General features: G+C 34.6%; 2 protein-coding genes and 1 pseudogene across 3 annotated transcripts; all 3 read right to left on the reverse strand.

Moving 5' to 3' along the window:
- Positions 1-1214: 1214 nt before the first annotated feature.
- On the reverse strand, positions 1215-7944 carry LOC143608661 (protein BONZAI 1-like). The gene is made up of 16 exons (XM_077083639.1): positions 7730-7944; positions 5716-5763; positions 5461-5609; positions 5326-5374; positions 5165-5221; positions 4630-4818; positions 4409-4543; positions 4260-4321; positions 4066-4168; positions 3865-3976; positions 3710-3786; positions 3499-3639; positions 3250-3414; positions 2927-3040; positions 2712-2808; positions 1215-1516 (listed from the first exon to the last, which is right to left on the reverse strand). The coding sequence occupies exons 1-16, from the start codon at positions 7871-7873 to the stop codon at positions 1407-1409; spliced, it is 1752 nt and encodes a 583-aa protein (XP_076939754.1). The 5' UTR covers positions 7874-7944; the 3' UTR covers positions 1215-1406.
- A 1488-nt stretch (positions 7945-9432) lies between these two features.
- On the reverse strand, positions 9433-14113 carry LOC143608577 (uncharacterized). Its single transcript, XM_077083587.1, has 6 exons — positions 13918-14113; positions 13706-13839; positions 13429-13456; positions 12559-12705; positions 10878-11507; positions 9433-9903 (listed from the first exon to the last, which is right to left on the reverse strand). Exons 1-6 carry the CDS (start codon positions 14020-14022, stop codon positions 9619-9621), a joined length of 1329 nt encoding a protein of 442 aa, XP_076939702.1. The 5' UTR covers positions 14023-14113; the 3' UTR covers positions 9433-9618.
- Positions 14114-16090: 1977 nt separating this feature from the next.
- LOC143608561 (chromophore lyase CRL, chloroplastic-like) lies at positions 16091-19006 on the reverse strand (annotated as a pseudogene). The gene is made up of 9 exons (XR_013149286.1): positions 18754-19006; positions 18609-18658; positions 17752-17812; positions 17619-17654; positions 17247-17297; positions 17058-17150; positions 16641-16745; positions 16457-16549; positions 16091-16373 (listed from the first exon to the last, which is right to left on the reverse strand). The product of XR_013149286.1 is annotated as a chromophore lyase CRL, chloroplastic-like (transcript).
- Positions 19007-22661: the final 3655 nt, after the last annotated feature.

The following is a 22661-nucleotide window of genomic DNA, read 5'->3' on the forward strand; positions in this document are numbered from 1 at the left end:
TGATCTAGTGTTTGGCGAGGGACCCTCGTTCGTTTCTCCAACTGGGCATCAGTGAACCCCAGTGGAATATTTACTGCACTTGCCCCGGCTTGGGTAACCGGGGTTCGTAAGATTTGTATAACCGCCGGTGTTCCCGGTTGCTGGGGTTGTGGTCACCGGGGTTTCCTGGTCACTTACTGGCCTTGGGACCGGAGTAACGTTAACCATTTCTTCATAAATTTTGAAAAAACCAAGAATTAGTTTTAGCTTTTATCCACGGATGGCGCCAATGAAGAAACACTATCTGGGGGTTAAGTAATGTTTCCCACGAGGATGAGGTTCAGCAGAGAAGATTGTTCTTCAGATGACCTGCAAAACAGACACCGTAAGCTCGTCACTGAGAAGGGGGGGTTCCTCCTTGTGACCACCCTCCGGCGTGAGAATCAGACTAGATTGCTCTGAATATAAGTGTATATTAAGAGATTGCTAGATAAGATGAGATATTAGATGATGTCCTTACCATTCCAAGGTGTTGGAGTATTTATAGCCGAAGGTAGGTTTCCTAGAAGGTACAGCCGGCTGAATAGTATTCCTGTTCCACCAACAGTGGACTACGCACAGGCCATGCTGGTTGGTGGATAGGCTACGGCCGACAGTAACAAGGTCGGCTGTACACTGTTCCTTTACTGCCGGCTACGCACTGTTCCACCAACTGTAGGCTGCGCACGTCCCATCGTAAGGGTTGGTGAGTAGGCAGCGGCTAATAGTGACAAACAGTACTAGAGGGTGCTCCTCCTCGTACTGTTGTCGGTGAGCTGTCACCCTGTGATTGGTTCATGGGCTGTTCTGGTCAAATCGTCTGTTCTGCCCATACCTTAGTAGGTATAGTACAAAAGATCTTCCAGAAGCATACGGACTGGCTCATTTAGGCGGGAGTATTCCCGCCTTGCTCATTCCTTCATGTGACTACTGAAGTAACTAGTGCCTTGTGCGTGTAGCTTTGCTGTTAGTGCGGGTAGCCTTCCCTGATGGCTTGTATCCGCAACTGCGGGAACAGGCGGGGTACTTCACCATTGGGAGGCTTTCCCTGCGGGTACAGCTGGCGTACTGCGCGTAAGGTTTTCTCTGAGCATGGTGGGTCCTGCGGGAGCAGTTGGTCGTTGCGCAGACGTCCCTGTTCAAGGTGAGTCTTGCGGGTCCAACTGGGCTCTGCTGGGACCTACCTCTTCAATGTTTGTTCCATTTTGTACGGACCACGGTCTGCTCTAACTTGGTGGGCTATTTTGATGGCTCACCAAGCTCGATCAGATCACGGGTTACAAAAACAAGAGATGAAATGAGAGATGCATGGTCCGGGGTTTGGAACCATGGAACGTGATAGTGAAATGAAATATTGTACAAAGAATATGACCGAAAGCATAGGTTTACTATGGTATGGGTAATTTTGGTTTTGGTTCAATGCCGTTTTTTCTCATGTAGGTTAAGAATTGTGAAGGTAGTTCTGCCAAAAGCGATTGAACGACCGATATATCTGTGCCTGCAAATGGGAAAACTCAACATTTAGCGTTTATTATGAATATGATGCTTTAATATATAGTGTTTAAAGAGAAGACATCATAACACGGTCAAATATGTAAAAACGTAAATTAAATAAACTGAAAAGAAAACTAGTCAAATGGGTGGAAAGTCACTTTAAGAGTACTTTTAATGCACGCAAGCTCCTAAATCGTTTATGTAGAATATAAAGTTATTATTGTAGTAATAATGTAATGTTGGGTCAAGTTATTTTACAAAGGGGAACAAAAATGAGAAAGATTTGTAGCCACACAAAAAAACCCTTAAAAAGAAAATTAATAAAAAAATCATAACTCAAAATTTAATAAAAAAACAAAAAAAGTAAAACACGCAAAAATGTTTCCACCGTCTTTCTCGCTCTCAAAAGAAAAAAAAAACAAAAAAACATAATGGTGATTGAAAAAAGTCGTTGTGTCTTTTTGTTTATCATTGTGTTTTTTGTTTATTTTCGTTATTGATTGTGTCTTTTTTCCTTAACATTGTGTCTTTTTTTCTTATATTGTGTTATATTACTCAATATTGTGCTATATTTTGTTCAGCATTGTGTTATATTTTGTGATCTATTGTGTCTTTTTTTAGTTATAATTGTGTCTTTTGTTCATTTTCGTCATTGTGTCTTTTGATCTCTGCATTGTGTCTTTTCGTCAATTTTTTTTATTTTTTTTTTTATCGGGAATGATGGCGGAAACATTTTATTTTTTTAATTTTTTTTCGTTTTTTATTTATATTTTGAGTTATGATTTTTTTTTAATTTGTTTTTAAGGGGTTTTTTTGTGGTCACAAATCCTTCTCACACTTCTCATTTTTGTCTCCCTTTGTATTTTAACTTTACCCTATGAAGTTATTATTGTAGTAATAATGTAATGTAATATATTTTGTAGATGGTAGATGTATTCAACACAAACTACTCACAAAGATATTGATAAAACTGTTTTGAGGTCAAGCTGACTGGGCCCAACCTAACCCAGCCCGGTCCAACCAAACTTAACGTAATCCAGCCCGGCCCTAGCAAACCTAACGTAATCCAACCTGACCCAACCTTACCAAGCCCGCCCGGTCCAACCAAACGTAACCCAGCCAGGCCCAGCCCAACCAAACCTAACCCAGCCCGGCTCAATTCGATAAATGTGCATGACGTGGAAAAGGTGGCATATTACCTTGTACATCCCTGAAAGGAACAAACTGGACGATATCACGTGATGCAACACGCCCTGTTGAATTATGAAGTTTCTCTCCTTTATCTGCATCCAACATCTGCATAGATAAAAGATAAACACCCGTTTATAGATTTTGTTCCGAAGGTTTAGTACAATACTCATGACAGGCTGATAGCCTATGCCATAGAACAAGGGCATGGAAGTAATTTCAGTACCTCCATCTCTTTAAAATCGGCCCCACCAACACCGACAATGAGGATGGACAGTGGCAGATCAGCTGCCATCACAATGGCATCAATTGTTTCCTGATGATCCGTGATCACTCCGTCCTGTGAAATTATGAATAATTAGCATGCCAAATATGAATGAATTTTAAATAACATGATGTAGAATGTTTAACGCGTTTACTAACACGCATTGTGCAACTTTCAACCCATTTGATGGTCATATGTAAATAGGTCGAAATTGCCACCTCGTTGTATCATACTTTATATATAAAAATGACAATTTTATGAAAAGTGGTGAAAATGGTGCATACTGTGATGATTAATAATACAAAATACTTGTCTTCATTAGCCGCCACTGATTGGCTGGCTACTGTTGCTGCAGAGGTTATTACAGGTCCAAATAGGGTGGGTCCCGCAAGTGAAACGTTAGAAAGTGCCTGTCTGTATGCTGCCATAATTCCATCAATACCTGAAACCTGATGATAAAACGTTTAACATGATTAAATACGAAAGAATATACGGTTCAAAAAGGCATTGCAAATTAAAAGTTTAAAACTCACAGTTGGGTTCTTTTCATGGCTTCCATTTAAGTTAAAACAATGACTAACGGGACCATCAATCGGGCGTCCTCCAAATCCCCATGCAGGAAACTGCTTATCATAATCATAAAACTGCAGCACATTTCCAACTTCTTGTATAGCCTAAAATAGGTGTAACATGATTAGCATGTCTTATTGTTGTAAATTAAAAAAATAAAAAATAACTGCTCACTTTCTGATATTCATTTAGACGTCCAGAATGGTCAAAATAATGTAACGAGTCGGGCAGTCGAGGATTTCCATTTGAAGCTGGCAAATAAATTTACGAGTTAAGCAGCATAATTATTAATTATTTATTAATTAATAAACAAATAAGAATCCAGATACCTGTGAAATCAATGGCAACCATGAAATTCATTTCACATCCACCTAAGTAATCCACAAAGGTATGATGAACACTTTCAGAATAGTTTTGCACGAAAAGTTGACTTTTCAACACCTGTATCAAATTTACAATCGTAAGTAAGCCTAAAGCACAATAATATAATATATGGATTCATACGAAAACAGATACAAATGTGTTAAGACCTTTGACTTATGATCTTTCCCAATATTAATAGGTAAAAATAAGTTCTCTCCTTGCTTACTAGAACATAACATTTCCAACTCAGCAAGTGACTTTTGAGATTTGCTAAACGGGTCAAAAGATTAGAAAAATAATAAGCGAATTCGGTAATTAATATAAAGAAAAAAGGGGATCAAAGATCACGGTGGTGTCTTACCCTAGCAGATCATGCTTTCCGTTACTATTAAAGTTAAAGCACTCAATAATCAGTGGTTTATCCTGCATAAGTTAACTAAAAATCATGATTTCTGTATTTTGATACTTTTTATTAGACCACGGGATTAATATTTAATATAATGTTTATACCTTGTCTCCAACTTGTGACAAGTTTAGAAAAACAGGTTTCCATACAGGGTTAAGATTGTTTTTCAGAACTTCGGTTCTGCAAATTGGAATAGTAGCCCCAGTCTCCAAAGATTTTGAAATTACTAGAAAACAGTCCTGTAAGAAACAAAATAAAATGGGAAAAATCAGAAAATGTGTTTATCATTATTTAGTAACAGAATAACTGATCACAAGGTACGTACACTTTTCGAGAAAAAATCTTTATTTTCTAAATCTGTACATTTAAATGTCAACTCTGCAGTAGTCTTGGAGACAAGTTGTTCTTCTGCGTGGACAGTAAGCCGTCCTAGTTTTTTTGCCCGAGTTGACTCGGTTGAATCTGCTATGGTTACAAGATCTGCGCTCCAGGAGTGCTTTGAACCAGTGACTATCTACACATAAACAAAAAACCGTCTACGATTAAATGGGTCAAAACAAGTCAACCAGCAAAACGGGTTCGGATTTAAATGGGTCAGATCAAGTTAACCCCCAAGGCCGCAAATATAAATTTAAAAGTTTGATCTTTTTATAATGATTAAATGATTTAGAACATTGCTTGCGTAAAGAATAGACTGCTGATAACTTTCAACTTAATTGACCTGTTCAACCCGTTTAGGTTAAACACAGCCCGAATCGGCATATTCAGGTTGTAAGCTGATATGCATCATCTACTTTAATTATTTAAACTTTATCATTACGTGTAAGTTATGACAAAACAATTAGATAAAGATTCAATACCTGAGACAACTTGCAAGTACACTCACCCAAATATTGCTGATCATCCAGCTTAAGTGTCTGCTTAGGAATACCATTAAAGTATTAAATGACATAAACATAGTTTAAATCATTAGTGACTGAAATTTAATATAGTAACCCGGCTTAAAAATCAAGTGATATACCTTTCCTTCTGGGCCTTGAAACTGGGTATCAACGTCATACACATGGAACCTGTGATGTAAGATAACCAGTAATGTATATAATACTGATATAAAGACGTAAATCAGTATATAAAAATATGATATGTTATCACTTACAAGAGTGTTTGAACTGTCTCAAAACAATAAGTGACTTTTATTTTTGTGATCCACTGTGGATTTAATGAATTTAAAACAACTTCTGTTCGGCCAAGCTCCTGCAGCGAACCGTCGTTTCCTTTGATATAAACAACCGCCATAGGATCACTCTATAAACAGAACACACATGTGAGAAATCAAAAGGCTTAAAGAACTACATTTTAATAAGTTCGTAGTATCGTTTTATTTTCTCTGTAAAGAAAGTGATAAACTTACCTTGGAAAGCACATCCCTGTCACGCAAGTTTGTTGCAGATAAAGATAGCTGCAAAAAGTTTTTTAACAACATCAAGTAAAGTAATTTGATTACAACATCTAAATCATAGCTAACCACAATCTAAAAAAATGTAAGGCTACTAGAAATGAGTCTCACAAACTAAGATATCATACTCACAAACTAACCTTTAAAGCAGCAATCAAAAGAGCTATAAAAACTGAAGTTATAATAACTCACGCAGATTTTTAGCAATTGTAATCTACTTTGAAGAAAAATTTCAAGATCCACATTTAATTTAAGCAAAAACAAACCAATTAAATATACAGTGAAAATTGATGTCTCTCTTGAATACAGGAAGTACACCCTACTAATTCACTCAATGTGAATCAAGCCAATTTATCTTACTTTCTATACTAGTGGTTGGTAGTGATGTGCACCGTTCGGTCTGGGTCGGTTTTTGGGCAAAAACTGAACCAAGAACCAAAACTCCGGTTTTTGAATTTTTAAAAGGCGTTTAGTTTCGATTTGGCTATTTGAGCTTGAAAATTTTGGACAAAAAATCTGTCCCAAAAAAGTTAATTTGGGCCCAAAATCCTAAATCATTTTGGTAATTAATAAGTAGTTGATTATTGATTATTATACATTTGAGCTAAAACAAAAGATTAGTTACATATTTATCAAATTCTTACAAAAATAGTTAAAAACAAAAATAAAAATCTATATATTCAGTTCAGTTCGGGTTTTTCAGTTTTTAGTAAAATATTTATCAAATTCTTACAAAATAGTTAAAACTTAAAACAAAAATAAAAATCTATATATTCGGTTCAGTTTGGGTTTTTCAGTTTTTATTACATGCAAACGCAAAGCCGAACCGTAACTTCTCTTTTTACAAAAATATAAAATTAAACCGTCGGCTTTTTTTTACGGTTGTATTTCTGATAGTTTTTTTTTGGTTTCATGCACACCTAGGGGTGTAAACAAGCCGAGCCAGGCTCGATCTCAGCTCATTTTGACTTACGAGAGCTCGAGCTCAGCTCATTTCAAGCTATTTTGTTAAAGCTCGAGCTCAGCTCGCTTATTATTTATTAATTAATTCATATAAGTTTTTAATTATTTTTATATACTTCATAAAAAATATTTAATGAGCCTAATCTCGGCTTGAGCTCGTGTAGTACCGTAAATGAGCCAAAGCTTGGTTCAAGCCCGGTTGTGTAGTTACTGTAGTATAAAATTAATACACAGACTGATAGAAGTCCAAAAGAGGAAACACTTAAAAAAACACAAGGCTCGCTAAGGCTCAAACGAGTTTTATTTGAGGCTCGTTTGGAGCTCGAAAAAGCTCAGCTTGTTTTGAGCCTAAGCAGTTAATGCGGAAAAATATCGAAAATCGGTAATCGCGCTGGGATATCGGTAATTTTAATATCATGTAAAATTCATATATATAAAGAGAAATCTAACACTAACAATTCAGTATACTCTCCTCCTACCATTCACAAATTAACCTTTTGCAACTTGCAAAACACTATCAAAATTGTAGCAAGTAGGAAATGATTAAGAGTTAAAACACTAACATTGAACACTAAAAACTGATAAATAAGACTTAAAACACTTATATCGGAAATATCAATGATACATCGGTCCAATATCGCCAATACTATTGGTACCGATATTTTGACTGAAATTTTATCAAGTACCGATAACCAATATATCACCGCGGCGATATCGACTGCAAGCAGCGTGAGCTATAATTCCAATAGTTAGCACGTGTGTGTCTATTAACTACTCATTTTAAACTCCAAAGTAATGTAAATAAGCTTCCAATATCTGAATCTGAATAATAATAATAATAATAATAATAATAATAATAATAAGTACAATTCAGTTGAGCGTTACAATCGATGAATGAATGAATACAAAATACATATACATAATATACTGAGAGTACACGTATGGATATAAACGAATGGAACTGAATAATAAGAGAAGGAATGAATATTAATATTAATATGAATACCTCGATCTGAGAGAATAGACGATCGCGGTCGCGAGATATGAAGAAATTGTCAACGGCGTCGTTTGGACCGTTAGCAGTAGCAGAAGAAGAAGTGGCCCCCACGGCGAACTTGCCTTGATCGTCGCCGGAGAAGCAATTGCCCATCGTTGACTTGACGAAAGACCTGCAGGAAGAAGAAGTTGACTTCAAATTATTATCTAGTGTTGGTTGGATTGACTATTGAGAGAGAATAAAGGGCCCACTTGGCTCACGGGTCTAAATTATTATTAAAGTTTTAAATATTTCGATAATTGTTTTTGACACCAAATCGATGTTGATTTTAGTCTTTTTTTTTTACTATTTATTTATTTAAGATGGACGCGTTTGATACATAGATAGATTAATTATTAATAATAATATAATAAACATTGTGTTTACTGGTGACATAACTGGCTGATACTGTATTTAAAATCAATTAATTTAAAATTAATTAACTTGTTTTTATGAGTTTTTTCTCTCTTTTTTTGTGTTACTTAACTTGAAATTGGTCTTGTATTAGCTAGATCAGATCAAACGTGTAACTCTTTTTATTTCGCTATGCTGGCTATATCAACAGAAAGTGAAAGCAAAAAATTTTGTCGTAATATAACCAAAAGGGTATCAAAACATATTTGTTCCATTGTTTTTTTTTAATGTAACGTTCAAACTTGCACAACCAAACCCGCACACTACGGTGGGTACCAAACGAGAGAGAAAACTCAAAATAGATATATGAACATTAATTAAAAGATAACCAAACACAAATAATAAAATATAAGAGAAAAGGATGAAAAAACAAAAATGACCAATGAAAATGAAAATAAACTATGTTAAAATAGTTTTCTTTACAACCCATTAAGCCAAATTGGCGGTACAAATTAAGCTTTAAAATGTACAAAACACGTATGCGTAGAATACTTGATATTAGTGTATACATAAAAGTACCATTGATATAACAAATTGTGAAATAGTTTAAACATAGATAGCATGTTTATCCCACCAAACTGGTACCGGTTAAAGTCCCACAAAATGGACAATAGATAGACTTTAGTAGTAGACTGTAGATTTTAGGGGGCGTGTGTTCGTCGATTGGAAGGGAAGCTAAATGGACATCACATTGAATTGATATTCAATAGAAACTTAAAAGATTTGCAAATCTAAAGTCAAATAAAGATTTGCAAATCTAAAGTCAAATAAAGATTTATAAATCTTAAGTCAAAGTTTAAAAGATTTGAAAATCTGAAGTTAAACAAAAAAGTTCTGTAAGTATAAACTTTTCATTAAGGTTAATTGATCATGGCTTGGATCAGTGCTGAGATTTGTGTCCACTTAATAAGTATAATTTTCTAAGTATTTTTTATATGCATACAAGTTGGCGTCAACTTGGTCGGACTCGTAATATTTTAACCCGAGCTGGAAGTTGAGCTCGTATTCAGTTCAAGCCTATTCGTGACTCGATAAGTTGGCTCTTTTTTTGTTTTTGTTTTGATAACTAACAATAATATCAAGTTATATAAGTCTCAAATAACATAGAATTAAAGTATGAGCTACCTTCGGTAACTGGACCGAGCTGAATTACGAGTGAGTTTTACCGAGCCAATTGCAAACGAGTTACGAGCCATGAGTCAGCTCTACCGAGCCATACATCAGGAGTTATGTGAGGGGATTCAGTTAAAAGTTAAAACCAATTTCAACACATACTATATCAACTTTTCACAAGTATCAGAAGCTTGCAACTTTGTGCAGATCCAACCATCAACGACATGCGAAACAACTATAGTTTATAGAAAAAGCGATATATCTACTTATTCGTTTATTCTAATAACGTGCGATCGAACATGAGAAAAGAGATTTATACCTTTGATAAGATTTCATTTTCTTGATAATGATAATGCAGGCGATAAGCCCAATGCGAGCAAGGAACCTGATGAGTGTGTTTTCATTTTGCTGTAGGCCCGTGTTGTAGGTCTATGACTGTGAGTGATGGATGGTTTTCCAGTTGTTGGGTTAGGATTTTTGGTGCTGGTTCCGACATGAAAAAGCTCTGTAGGTCCGAATGGGCTCTCGGGCTGTTGACAGATTCGTTTCTTTTTCAGTAGTTCCCAGAGTAACTTGTCATCTTTAGTTTGATCCTCTTGTGGTGCTGGTGCTAATAACTGGATCAAAGATTAACAAAAGTTTTAACAGTCAGATTATGATTTAGAGGTGGCGGTTTGGGCTTTATATTATCACAAACGGGTCAAAACGTAAAAATGGAAAATTGGCTTAAATGAAATGAGTCAAATAGGTCAAACAAGCTAAAAGTTAACTTACATTCTTACAGCCTCCTAAATCGCTTTATCCGAAAAAAAGTGAGTTAAATACCCTTTAAGTGATGATTTATAATATTTTTAATACATTGATTATTTATAAAACTATAAAAAGATTTGTTTTTAAATTGTTGGGAAGTTAGCGTAGGGGTGGTGGCAATTTCCAACATGACGCGACACGACACGATCCAACCCGTTTGGATTGACCTATTTAACCCGTTTAGTTAAACAGGTCAACCCATTAACCCATCTAACTCATAGTTTATAACCCACCAAATGGATTAACACGTTTACAACTTAATTATTACCCACCAGCCCTTTTGAGACATTCAGATAAATAGGATCATGTTTAAACAGGTCGTGTTCGGGTTACGCGATTTTAAGTGTGTCTAAGTTAGGGTTGATGTTTAATGTTTTTGACACAAATATAAAAATGGTCGTGTTCAGGTTGAACATTTCAGCCCGTCAACACACCCACCCGACACGACTGACACCCCTAGGTTAACGGTCAAGCCAAGCTGAGTCGACCATATTCTTGTTAACTAGTCATAGTTCGCGGGTCAACCCGAATACCCAATTCAACCAGTTTTAACCCATTCCCAACCCACAAAACCACCAATTTTGCCAAATGCAGTTTGCTTCAATTTAGCTTCTTATTTTACTTATATTTTCTCATGTTCATTGATAAGCAGATACTAGCATCATTAAAGATTGGATTAAGCTAAATCAAACAACTAATCATGGGTTTGTTTAATCTATTAATAAAACTATAAAAGAGCAAATAACTTCATGATCTATAAATAACTAAATAAAGGACTTACTTTGTTCTTTGCATAACGACCAGACTGACCAATAGTTGCCTTCTTGTCATTAGATAACTCCAGGTATCGTCTCATTTTTTTTATGTTTTCTTCTGATTCTCTCAGCATACTCAAAGCTTCAATCTTCCTTTCTTCAGCCACTCTCACCATTTTTCTCGCATATTCCAATTCTACCCTTCCGTCTTTTGCCACCTCTTTCATATCCTCCAACGCAACCAACAAACGAGGGCATGTGCCAATTGTCATTTCAGCTTTACAACTTTTGACATACTCAATCATCGGCTTACACATTTCATCATTTAATTCGTTGATGAGATTATCCACCCCACCCTCAACTGAACTTAGGACTTCTGTCACAAGATCATAGAAAGCTTTCAGAAGTTTGAATGTGCTCACGGGGGCTTGACCGTCATGGGTTGATTGTTGAATGACAGATATGTAAGTGACAGCTTTTCGCAAGAACATGTGGATGCGGGCTTTGTGGTCATCAATTGTTTGAAACATGTTTTTCCGGCTAGATTTAACACAATTTTCAACTTGTTTGAGAAGCTTCACTAGTTGTATAAGTTGTTGTTTCTGTTTATGAATAACCTCATTGCCTGCCATGATTGCATTATTTGTGGTCTCTTCCTGCAGTTTCCCAAACACAAAAACCATATACATAAATTTTTAAATGATAGATAAACTAAGATGATATTTAGATATGTTAAAGGGTCGATATAAAACCAATTTTAAGTAGAGAACTGTGGGAACCGCATAAACACATGTCCCTATTGCTTTAACTGTGATACATATCCTTCTCTCTCCCGTTATATCTGTGTAGCACTATGTACAAGTGCTTATGCGGTTCTTACAATTCTAACTTTAAACTGATTCGGTATTGAATGTGCCACGTATATAGTATAAAGGGAAAATGGTATGATGTAAAAGCTGCAAAACAGCTTCACATTGGAATTAATAAATGAGGTAAGGATGAAGGCAAACATGCTTTATATGATTAAACTTTAAAAGACTTTCCAAATAGCACTGTTCCTTTTTCAAGAAATGGATAAATACTAAATTGCAGAGTACATAAAGTTATGCATAGATTGCAATCTTCATCTGGTAATTCCCTACATTAAACCTACAAACAGACCTATCAATATCCTCTATCCAGCAAACTCGCAAGGTTAATCCATGTTAAAGTGACCCGAATAATAGCTGAATGCAAACAGAAGAAAATGACTGGTGGCAATTGCTATGTTACTCCCACTTGTTTCATATTAGTTCCCCTTACGATCTAACAATAATTTAGAAGACAGTTTTCTTTGATTTACACTTCACTTCTAACACCGTCAAAGAGGCAAGAAGCAACGTTATAAGAACTACTAAATTAAGATTGAATTCTCACACAAATTATGTAAAACTGTTATGGATCAAGAGAGGTAAGTAACATTCTCATTTGGTTTGAATTGAATGAATACGAATTAGCTACATCCTCACTAATATATAGACAAGGCATACAATGAGAACAAACGAGCCAGTTGAGCATCTAATATTATCCACTACATGAGCAACTAGTCCAATAGTTTAAAACACAATAAGTAAAGTGACAAAATGAGAATTTCTTGCATCAGCATAGAGATATTGTTTTAAATCTAGCACAATTATGATCCTATTTGAACAATAAGAACAAAGGTACCTCCAGCTTGTGCAAATCAGATCCTCTCTTGCCAGTTGACATTGACTTATGTGTATTCTCTCTAATCATGTCTTGAAATTCGTACTGTATGATGCCACAGGTAATAAACCAGAAATTAAAGCCATTTGAAAAAAAAAAGACAATAATAAAAAACAATAATAATAATAATAAAGCTAAAATTAACAGACAATTCTTCTAATCATATATTATGGGTGCAAACGAGTCAAACTGCTCACAAGCTACTTGAGCTCGTATCGATAAAAAGCTCGAAATGAGCAGAGCTTTTTCAAGCTCAAGCCGAGCCCAAGCCTCAGATAAACCTCGTACGGTTATCGAGCCCAAGCTCGAGCCTTGTAAGGGAGGCTTGCTTAGGCTCGTCGAGCATTGTAGATTTTTAAGTTTGGCCTCCTTTGGACTTCTATATGTATTAATTTCACACTGCACAGCTGAGCTCGAGCCGAAATTTGGCTCAATTAAGGTACTACAAGAACTCAAGCTGAGCCGAGCCTAGCCTCATTTAAAGTTTTTCTCAAAATATATAATAATAATTAAAAATGAATATAAACAACTTAATAAATAATAAACAAGCCAAGCCTGAGCTTGATAAAACAGCTCACGAGCTGAGCTCGAGTTTTAGAAAAAGAACTCAAAACAAACCAAGCTCGGATAGATAGAAAACTTGAAACGATCTAAGCTTTTTCGATCTCAAGCCGAGCCCAAAGCTCAAATAATGTTCGCACAATTATCGAGCTCGAGCCTTGTATGGAAAGCTCGTTTAGGGTCGCGAAGCCTTAACAAACCTTCTGTATTTTTAAGTTTTACCTATTTTGGGCATTTATGTATTAATTTCACACTGCACAGTGCACGCACAGCCAAGCTTAGGGTCATTAAGGTTTTCCTCAAAATATATTAAAAAAATTAAGAAAAGTATATAAACAAATTAATAAATAATAAACAAGCCGAGACGAGCTCGAGCTCGAAACAAGCCGAACTCGAGCCTAGTCATAGCACCTCAATTACATGCTTCATGTGCACATATTCCTAAACCTAAATTACAAAATTCTATTAATCCTAATCACATCACCTCAATAAAATTAGGTTAAACATCACGAACCGAATTATTCAAAACACGTAACCACACTAAAACGAAACATATACCTGATCATTTGCACGTATATTAACAGAAAACGTGTTCGATCTTCCTTCTCCCGCCATTTCATCGCTCTTCAAACCGACGAGCTTCATAAGTGGAACCGCTAGCGAACTGAACACATCCTCAGCCTACAAATTCATCACAGGTAACGAAATCAACGTTTAATTTGTCAAATTATTTGAAGTTTGAAGTGAGTTAATAATTACCTCGAGTAAACCGGTTTTGATATGAGATTTGAGGTGATTGAATGAGACTTTGAGTTGATCGTGACGAGATACAATGCGTGTGAGCTTGAATTGAAGCTTCGCCATTGATGGAGATGCAGTGTTTCATGCCCTAGAACGAGTGTACGTCATGTCTAATCATTATTCTACTCGTGGCGGGAAATAACGGTTTTGTATATATTTATATAGAGACGGTGTTTGGAACTTTGGATATGACTAAGCGTATCTTTAAAAGAACTTATACGTCGGTACTGAATCGGTAACATGTTTTTAGTTTTCGGTACTGGTGTTTCTCGAATTTTGCACGGAATTACCGGTATCAAATATTTCAGATTTTCGAGATCGGGATTTTCGGGATCGGTATCGGTACCATCTAGAGCTCATCTCCATGCTTATACGAGACGAGATAACGAGCAAAATGTGGAATTGACAGGTCAATTTCGATGAAATGTTTACTTGACTAACCAGTTTTTAGATTGGTTGTTTTAGAACTCATTGACCTGATCACTTTTTAGTTTTTAATCATTATTTGATGAAATTTTTAACCAACTAGATTCTGTCACGCATCATAAAAATGTCGGGTCGGTAGCTTTTTTAAAAGCATCGACGGGGTTATTTAGGCTTTTGACGAGATTTTATATTGACTTTCAACGAGATTTATTTGGCGCCCGACGAAAGTTATTTTGGCTTCTAACGAGATTATTTTGCACAAGTGGCAGAATCTGGTTTGTTAAAAATATCTTCGAGTAATGATTAGAAAATGATCGGGTCAACGAGTTTTAAGGGTGGACATTATGGAAATTGATTGGTCAAATGAACATTTTGTTGACATTGACCAGTCACATGAACATTTTGGTCATTTTCTAACTTATATATATGTATATTTAATGAGCACGATAGAAAGCACGAACTTTTGTGGGTGTGAAACTTTTCGGCCTTAACATATTCTCGCTATAATGCGGTTAGTATCGGTTCTCTCCGTGATGGGCTTGCCATAGCAAATGAAAGAGAGAACATAATAAAAATAAAGTTGTCATGACTCATTTATAAAGTTAACTAACGTAATCTTGTCAAATAAAAATCAAAATAAGTTAAAATGAAACATGCTAAAAACATATATTAGTTAAATTATAAGGGTAAAATCGTAAGCTGATTTAAAATGGATTAAAAACGCATAATATTGAAAATCGATAGCTTTTTTTTTAATAGTGTTTGGATCCCCCCGCCAATACCTGAGTGAGCCTTCCTGAGACGGGATGTCAACCGTCCATACTGATTTTGACGCTCCAGGCCTAACTCACTCAAGAATACCATCAAGGAGGAAACCCACCACTGTGAGAAAACCCCCTTGAGTCAAGTTTCGAACTTGAGACCTCAAGGATCCCAAGTCTTAACCATCACTCCCATGCCATTGTGCCAGAAGGCCAATTGCGAAAATCAATAGCTTTAATAAGTCATATGTTATTTAAAGTACACAAGGTATGAGATTTTCCCTATGGGATAGAGGTAAGGCTGTCTACATCTTACCCTCCTCAGACCCTACCATAGCATTGCTATTGGTGGGATATACTGAGTACGATGATGATGATGATGATGAAGGTATGAGATTTTCTTTTTCTTTTTAAAAATTTCATAGCAATAAAAGCAATATCTAGTTTAATCAAATATCAATTTTGTCAAATAAAACTAGCAGATCCTAACCAAGTAATTATGGTAGATTTGTAACGTTTTATTTCTTCTTTTTTTTCTAATTAAAAGAATAGAAATTCAATAATTACAGAAAGATATTGGCCTTGATAACTTTATTCATAATTTCATATTGTTCATACTTTACATTAAGTGTAGTGTAACAAGAGACCGAGCCGATATGTCTCGCAATTATTATGTCTCTCGCTGATCCATGTGAAGAATTAGTTGTGTATTGTCGGACATAGACGTCGAGTTAAGATATCCATTTCATTTCGACCTAAATCAGCTTTAACAATTTGACAGTTCAGCTTTGACGGCTTAAACAGATTTCTATATTTTCTTTTTCAAACTCGCTGGTTCGTATATCAAAAAAAAAGTTAAAACAGTTCAGTATACACGACCAGTGTCAAATTCAAAACTGTCAACCAAACCACTAAACCACCAAACAAACCATATAAATCTCAAGAAGAATCAACACCTCAACTCATTTGCAGCCATAACTATAACAGTTGAAAGAAACTAACTTTTGTATATATTTTAAAACAAAATAGAAGGTTCACTGGGTAGCTATATACTAAAGATAAATTAACACGCAATTACTCTTGCAGAACAAAGGAACCTTCAATCCTCTTACCAATTGAAAGCGGGAAATTTAAAGTGGATAACATATCAACAGAAGTATACGCAGGTCCAGTTGCAGGTCCTGGTGCAGTCTTGAATTCGTAAGGCCCGTTTTTCACCCCCCAAACCTGCAATAAGTTAAAACGAGTCAACTTGAATTGTATTCTATTAGAAAAACGGTCAAACGGGCCAAAATGTGAAATAAACTAACTTGTTTCCCTTCATCGTCATAGCCTCTATCCCATGTATGAATCTCATTATTCTTCAAAACCGCTAGTTCTGAAGTACAATATGAAGCTCCGTTCTGTTTAGAAAAAAATTTCAAATTTATAAGTGTGAACGATAAGAGGTTTATGCGGTTGAAATAAAACAAAAGGGTGTGCATGGTTTAATACCCATGTATTGGGGAAGCCATCAGGTGGAGTTGAGCCCTCGTACAAGCATCGTTTCCCTCGTTCACAACGGTTAAGATATATGGTTGTTAGATGTTCTGCTACATCCTGCATGTTGAATAATATAGTAAGGTTATAAAAAACATATGTCTATTGATTTCATAACTCAGTATTTCACAAGGCAGGCTATTTTAGCAACTGATAGTGATTTCAAAAACTGTATAAAATTTTCAAGAAGCGCAAAACAGAGTTACAGACCAGAGTAGTCAAGTAACACGGGTCACGGATAACTGGTTTTAATACCAAGATAACTACTGAACAAGATGTATAAATTATAGGGTTTTGCACCAATCAGATCCAACATAGAAGTGTATGTGTTTGATTAGATTAAGAATACAAAATGTGTGAAGTGAATCTTACCCCGATAACTTCTTCAGGTAGTGGACGCTGGTCCCTTGAGCGGTCACAAAAGTTCTTGTACTCCTCTGCATCTCTGATGGCATATGTACTCAACTGGAAATGTTGCAAATAGTTGATGACTGTTAGTATTGATATAACTTTAATCATGATAACCCTTCTTAAAACGGAAACTGTTGTATTTATGCGTACCTCAACATCACATTTCATCTCTTTTGGGCAAGGCTTCACAATACAAAATCTCTGCAATGAGTCAACTGTCAGAAATAATTAACAGCAAGATCTTTTGCAGACGAAAACAATGGTAACATCGCCAGAGAACACAATCAAGATAGGTTATCATCTTTCATTCAATTGGGATTTGGGAATCATTTATGTATTAGTATACTTCATGATAAAATAAAGAACTGAACAAGGAAAATGGAACCAAAAGATCACAAATTCAACTTTAAGAACATTTGTTTAATACATTAACAAGCACGCCAAAAGGAAGGGAGATATAACACAACCAAATCAGATTCCAACAGGAATTCAATCAATGAAAAAAACAAAACTTTAGTATACCTGTCTAAATGGCTTATGAGGAGTTCTCCAAAATGCCTGAAATTTACAAAAGTAAAACATTTAACACTGCATAGCAGTATAAAATGAAAGACAGTGAAATACACAAGTTATAGTTTCTGTATAGTGTACTAACTTGCTCAAAATAAAGAACCTTTGATCCATCCACCATATCTGCAGCTGGACAGCAAAGCCATCTAACATAATCCAACAAACAAGTCCACATCATCAATGAGTTTTTAGGCCTTTCTAAGCTCAAATTCACTAAATTGAGGTTTTACAAATTCAATGAACAATAGGGTGGCTGTAAACGAACCGAACTGAACTGAGAAAGGCCCTGTTCATGTTCGTCCGTTAAGCTTTTATCAGACAAGCGAACTGTTCACAAACAGATAATCAAACAATTTTTTTTGTTGTGTTCGTTCGTTAAGGAAATGAACTTGTCTGCGCACGGTTCACTAACACAACCGAACGACCAAAAATGAACAAGAACAATGTTTTATTTAATATGGCAAACCGATAAGGCGAGAATGGTCAGTCTAAACGGTACGGTCCAGTTACCAGTCTACCATGTTTGTGTTGGTTTTTTTTAACATTCGTATTCATATGTTATATTTACATACAAATTAATCACATAACACTCATATATACTTTTGTTTTATAGTTAATAATTTTGCTTAAAAGTTAAATCTATATTATAGTATTATAAAATTAAAAAGTATTAAAAACCTTTAACAAACAAACATAAGCAAACACATTATCAAACGTTGACGAACACGTTGACGAACACATTTGAACAATCACGTTCAACTATTCATGTTCGTTCATTTACTAAACAAACGTTCCACCGACGTGCAGACATTCGGTTCGTTTACATCCCTAAACTGAACAACATTACATTTCCCAATAAACTCAACAGTTAACATTAACAACACATCAATTCAGCTAAGCAAATTGTGGCATAATAATATCTATGATAATAACAATCAATACCTCAAATTAAAGAAATTATCGGGATCTCTCGACGCCTGTTCCTTCGAAAACTGCAAATTCAATACAAAATTCTCATAAATCAGCCACTAATTATGTGAACAAAACAATAATAATAATAATAATAATAATAATAATGAGACCTGACCTTTTCGCCGGTGATGGAGTTTGAAACGATGCGAGCATGGTCCCAGCGAGTGGTGGACTTGGTTAAGCGTTTGATCAGCAAAGCACCGCCGATTAGATTACTGATTAGTGGTCTTCACCACTAATCCACGAGCTCTGCTCCACGTATTTGCTGGTCCTGTACACATATGTTCAGTGATTGTCTAGGGTTTAGATTACTGATGAAAAGGGGATACATAGAATAATAATAAAAGAAGAAATGTAATGACAAGGTTACTTTTTGGGGAAAGATTGTATGTATTCTTATGTTGTGAAAATCTACTCATTGGTCGGTTGTGGGGTGAAAACTAGTGATCAATCGATGTATAATTTTCAGTTTTATATATATATATGTATATAATATTATGTGTAATTTTCAGTTTTATGCATACGCAAACATATTTTGTCTGGAAATTGGCAGGAATCTCACCGGAAACCGCTAATTTTGGCTGGAATCTCGCCGGAAACCGTCAATTTTGGCTAGAATCTCAATAGAAAAGGCTGATTAAGTCTGATTAATCCTGTTTTGGCCAGATTTGGCCATTAACTGATTAATTGACCTATTAACTTAAAATTAATCAGTGAAGTATGGACTAGTGCCTAATCAGGGATTGATCGGCGCCTAATCGGGATTTTTTCAAAATTTATTGTATAACTAGACATGAGCATGAACGATGAAGCGGGTGTTTAAACACAGTCTTTGATAATCATGTAATAATTATGCTTGTTTATGGTTCGGCATAACGTGAAACACGACACGATTTTAAAATGGGTTTGACACGAATAAATATATGAGTTAAGTTAAGGTATATAATAATGTTATTAAACTATGGAAACACGTATTTGTATTCTTGAGTCCCGACGGAGCGAGTTAAATGCATTTTATGTTTGAAAGCTAACGAGAACTGCAATGGGTACGTGGCAGGAAACCGATCAGTATTGGGTTGATTCGTTTGGTAAAAGTTTTTGTTGCTAAAGTTGAAAGTATAAAAGCTTTATTGTAAAAGTCCAATACTTATGTGGAAAAGTTGAAAATCTAAAAGTTTAAAATTGTAAGATTTTTGTGACGAAAGTTTAAAGGCTAAAAGTTTTGTGACAAAAGTTTGGTGGTCATAGTTGTAGGACTAAAAGAATTGTGGTAAATGTTTCACTACTAAAGTTGTAGGGACAAAAGTAAAAAATGTGAGTTGAAAAAATAAATTTTTATTAACAAAGTTGTTGGGTCAATAAATAAAGATGTAAAACTAAATGTTTCAGACGACAAAAAATAAATATAAAAATTATAAAAAGCAAAAGTTGTCGGACCAAAAAGTATACATGTGAAACATTAGCAGAGACGTTCAAAGAATCAAAGTTTGTAAGTTGGCTTCGTATATTATTATATAAGACTTTTAATATTACTTCAATAAAATTATTCATACTTCTTGTATAAAACTATTTTTATTGCTGTTTTAATGTTAGAATTTTCATATTAAGTTATTTTCAAAAAAAATTAATGAAACAATTATAAAATTTATTACTATTTAGTTGTTTTTTGTTTTTGCTTTTACTTTTGTTTGTTTATAGACTACTTTTATCTTGTAAGTTCTTAGTTTAGTTTAAATAAAATTTATCTTTCAAAAAAAATTTAGTTGTTTTTTTTTTAATTACCTCTTTTTTATATTTTAAACAAAATACACTTAATTTAATTTATTAAAATAAAATGTTAATTATGTGTATATATTCTTAAAATAAAATGCTTTATGATCTAGATTTGGTAAGCAACGTATTTGTCTTTAGCCCATGTCATATCCTTGATCGGCCGAGGCCCTATACAAGCGAATAAGGGGCTAAAAGACATTAAGAATTAAACCGGGCTTAGACGTGTGAAACCATGGTTGTCTTTAGCGCATGTCATATTCCTATGGCTCTATGTAAACTTTCACTCATTAATCATTCTCTTGGTTATATCATACACATGTGACGACGGACTTAGAAATCTTCATATGGGGGTTCAAAAATAATTCTATAACATCATGACACGAGTTACAAATGGTGAGGTCCTCAAATAGATATTTTGAATTGTTTTTTCATTTTTTTAATGGAAATTTGACAAAATTTTTATGTTATATTAAAATAGACGGCAAAGGGGCAACAATTTGTGTCACTAATCCTTTTGAATAGCAAAAGTAAGTTGTTTTTTTAAACTAAATTCGTTGATTTTGAGGTCATACCGTTAGTATAAATGATCCGTTGGACTTGACTAGGTAATTTCATAGCCTTAGACGTAATAAAACCCAAACTAACAAATGCAAAATAGTATAAACATGTGTTGTTTGTCAGACACGTTTTCTCGTATTTAGTCACTTCGTATGAGATAACTTTTAATGCAGTATAACCCGTCATGAAAACACGACTCGCTAAGCCCATACAAAACACGACCCTTGAGCCCACACAAAACACAACTCCCCACGTGGAAAACCCCTCTTAAATCTACACATGTGTTTCCTTCCTTTTCGTCCAAAGACCTAAATTATCAGCTAGTGTGAGTGTTGATCTTCAGGTCCTTCTAATTAACCATATCCAAAATACCCTTAAATCCAAAAATTAAAAAAAACCAACGCTACACATATAATTTATTCAAATATTGCTATTAAGTAACAATTAAAATAATGAGTAAATTGCTTTTTCCGACCTTTTGGTCTACATATGGTAACTTTAAGTTGAAATTAAAACTTCTGAACAAATGAACCCTGTATTTTAAAGTTGTTTGTGCTTTGGCTTTTATATTAAATCCATCCATTATCTCCTGAAACGATAATGGATGGAGTTAGCCTAAGGGACCAATACCACAAAAGTTTAAACTATAGTGAAAAAAAAAACAATTTACTCTTATGTTTTTTGTTTTCTTTTCTTTTGTTTATTAATGTTTTTTTATAACTTTTAAACTTATTTATTTTGTTTTTTATTCTTCTTATTTAACTAACCAATTAATCTAACACATTACATTTTACGAGTTTATTTTCCGTTTGGTACCCGTTGTAACATGTGAGTTTGAACGTTACATAATAGGAAAAAAATAATGAAACGAACATGTCTTAAAACCTTTTTCCTATACTACAAATGTATTTTTATGTATGCTGTTTTGTTTGATATAGTGAATAAATGAAATCGAAAAACATTTCGCCCGCTTCAACTTGATATCAAACCCACATGTTATGAGTAGGGGTGTTTATCGGGTCGAATAACGGATTATCTGGTTTATTCGGTTCGGATTGTTCAAATTTAACTTTTTAGGGCCCTATATGAAATCCGATTCGAATTATGGGTGTTTCTATTTGATCCGAATTGATTTCGGATAGATTCAAATCGGATAATCCAAAATAATCCGAATAACACGAAATAATCTTTATAACAAAAATTCAAACAAACGTCTAATTAAATAAAAATACAAAACCAGAAAATTGAAATAAAACATACACAAAGAAAAGTCAAAATTCAAACAAAATTCTAATTAAATCCATCATTCATCATAATTCTAAAATTTAAAACAATACACAAATAAAACCAAACTTCAGATATTTAAAACACATGTTATTTATTCGGGAAAATTCTCAAAATAAGCGTCTATGAAAACGTTTTTCAGATTTTAGGTGTCATTTGCAAGAAATTCCCAAAATATGTATTATAAACTAGTCGTGACGAGTAGTTTATGATTACACACGAATATTTGTATAACCAGTTAAAACTTGCCACATGCCCTTAAACTAATCGTAACGAGCAGGTTCACTAATCATTTGCTCGTCACGACTAAATAAGTTTCATGTCTCGTAATCAACGCCCACGAGTAATTCGTAAAGCATTCAGTCGCGACGACTAGTTTGCCTGGTTTACATTACCCACACGAGTAGT

Source organism: Bidens hawaiensis, unplaced genomic scaffold (genome assembly GCF_021521415.1).
Source record: "Bidens hawaiensis isolate Kalapana, Puna unplaced genomic scaffold, B.hawaiensis_p1.1 tig00419396_1, whole genome shotgun sequence".
NCBI classification, from domain to species: Eukaryota; Viridiplantae; Streptophyta; class Magnoliopsida; order Asterales; family Asteraceae; genus Bidens; species Bidens hawaiensis.

Coding starts and splice junctions, on each gene's coding strand:
- LOC143608661 (XM_077083639.1), bottom strand. CDS start 7,873: ATGGGCAATTGCTTCTCCGGCGACGATCAAGGCAAGTTCGCCGTGGGG. Junction 5,610..5,715: donor ACAGGGATGTGCTTTCCAAG/GTAAGTTTATCA, acceptor TTCTGTTTATAG/AGTGATCCTATGGCGGTTGT. Junction 3,415..3,498: donor GCCATGAAAAGAACCCAACT/GTGAGTTTTAAA, acceptor TTTTATCATCAG/GTTTCAGGTATTGATGGAAT.
- LOC143608577 (XM_077083587.1), bottom strand. CDS start 14,022: ATGGCGAAGCTTCAATTCAAGCTCACACGCATTGTATCTCGTCACGAT. Junction 13,457..13,705: donor AATGATCAGGTATATGTTTC/GTTTTAGTGTGG, acceptor ATATATTTTGAG/GAAAACCTTAATGACCCTAA. Junction 12,706..13,428: donor TAATGACCCTAAGCTTGGCT/GTGCGTGCACTG, acceptor TTATTGTTTTTT/ATTATTGTCTTTTTTTTTTC.